Here is a 916-nt window from a genome sequence, read left to right on the forward strand (position 1 = left end):
TGGAACTTCTGGTTCTTGGGAGGAATGGGGCAGACCTTGTATGTCACCTCGTCCCCCTCCACCGGGACGTACTCCCCTTCGATGCTGTGGGAGAGGAGAGGTGGTGGGGCTGGGGCCAAGAGCTGGGCCCCTACCCCAGACCACCCAGCACTGAGGAAGGCACCCAACCCTCCAGCTGCACCTTGGGAAAGAAAGCCCACCTGTGATGGGGGTTAGAGGACAGGCAGAGTCCCATCCCCACCCTATGGAGGCGTCTCCATCCCAGCCCCATGGGTCTCCAGCCCCGTGATGATGGCACAGCTCACCCATGGTGACCCAGCATCGCTCAACCCCCAGACTTACTCAGACACGTGGACGAAAATGTCCTCTGTGCCGTTCTCAGGGGTGATGAATCCGTGGCCCTGGGAGCGTGAGAACTGCTTGCAGACGCCTTTGAAGATGGGGCCGGCGGAGGCACGTGCCGTTCTGCAGAAGGAAAGGGATGGAGAAACATCTCACCGGCAGCACTCGCCCAGGGGCAGCACGAGGAGAGGTTTGCTACGGAAACATGGCGTTTCCCCAGAGAGCACACGGCACCCGCCCCCAGCACCCAGGCAGGTGGGTGCGGTGATGAGTGGCGTGCACCAGGCAGAAAGGGTGTTCCAGGCACTGCTGGTGACCGTGGTCCCTGCTCAGCTCAGCCAGGGAGTGCCAAGCCTGCTCGCCACGTGCCGGGTACTTACGCCGAGTAGGTCCTGGTCCTCTTGGTGGGGAGGGGGCTGGGCAGGTCCCGCAGCAGGAGGTTGCCCCGCTCCCAGATGCGGCTGCCCTCCCGCTGGAAGGGGAAAGTGGGCCACACCGGCGACTTAGGGGAGTGCAGGGGCGGCACTGCCGGCGGGGCGCTGGGGTCTGATGACATCGTGGGGCTGGCGGGCTC

General features: G+C 64.5%; 1 protein-coding gene across 1 annotated transcript in view; it reads right to left on the reverse strand.

Annotated features, from left to right (window-relative positions):
* Positions 1-6: 6 nt before the first annotated feature.
* The window catches only part of LOC104531148 (cold shock domain-containing protein C2), a gene marked incomplete at its 3' end in the record, with an annotated part of 7700 nt that continues 6790 nt past the window's right edge, over positions 7-916 (reverse strand). Inside the window, 3 exon segments of the mRNA XM_010175949.2 lie at positions 7-84; positions 343-465; positions 723-913. Coding sequence (XP_010174251.2) covers positions 7-84; positions 343-465; positions 723-913 — 392 coding nt within the window.

The sequence above is a fragment of the Antrostomus carolinensis genome, unplaced genomic scaffold (assembly GCF_000700745.2).
Source record: "Antrostomus carolinensis isolate BGI_N321 unplaced genomic scaffold, ASM70074v2 scaffold30039, whole genome shotgun sequence".
NCBI lineage: Eukaryota > Metazoa > Chordata > Aves > Caprimulgiformes > Caprimulgidae > Antrostomus > Antrostomus carolinensis.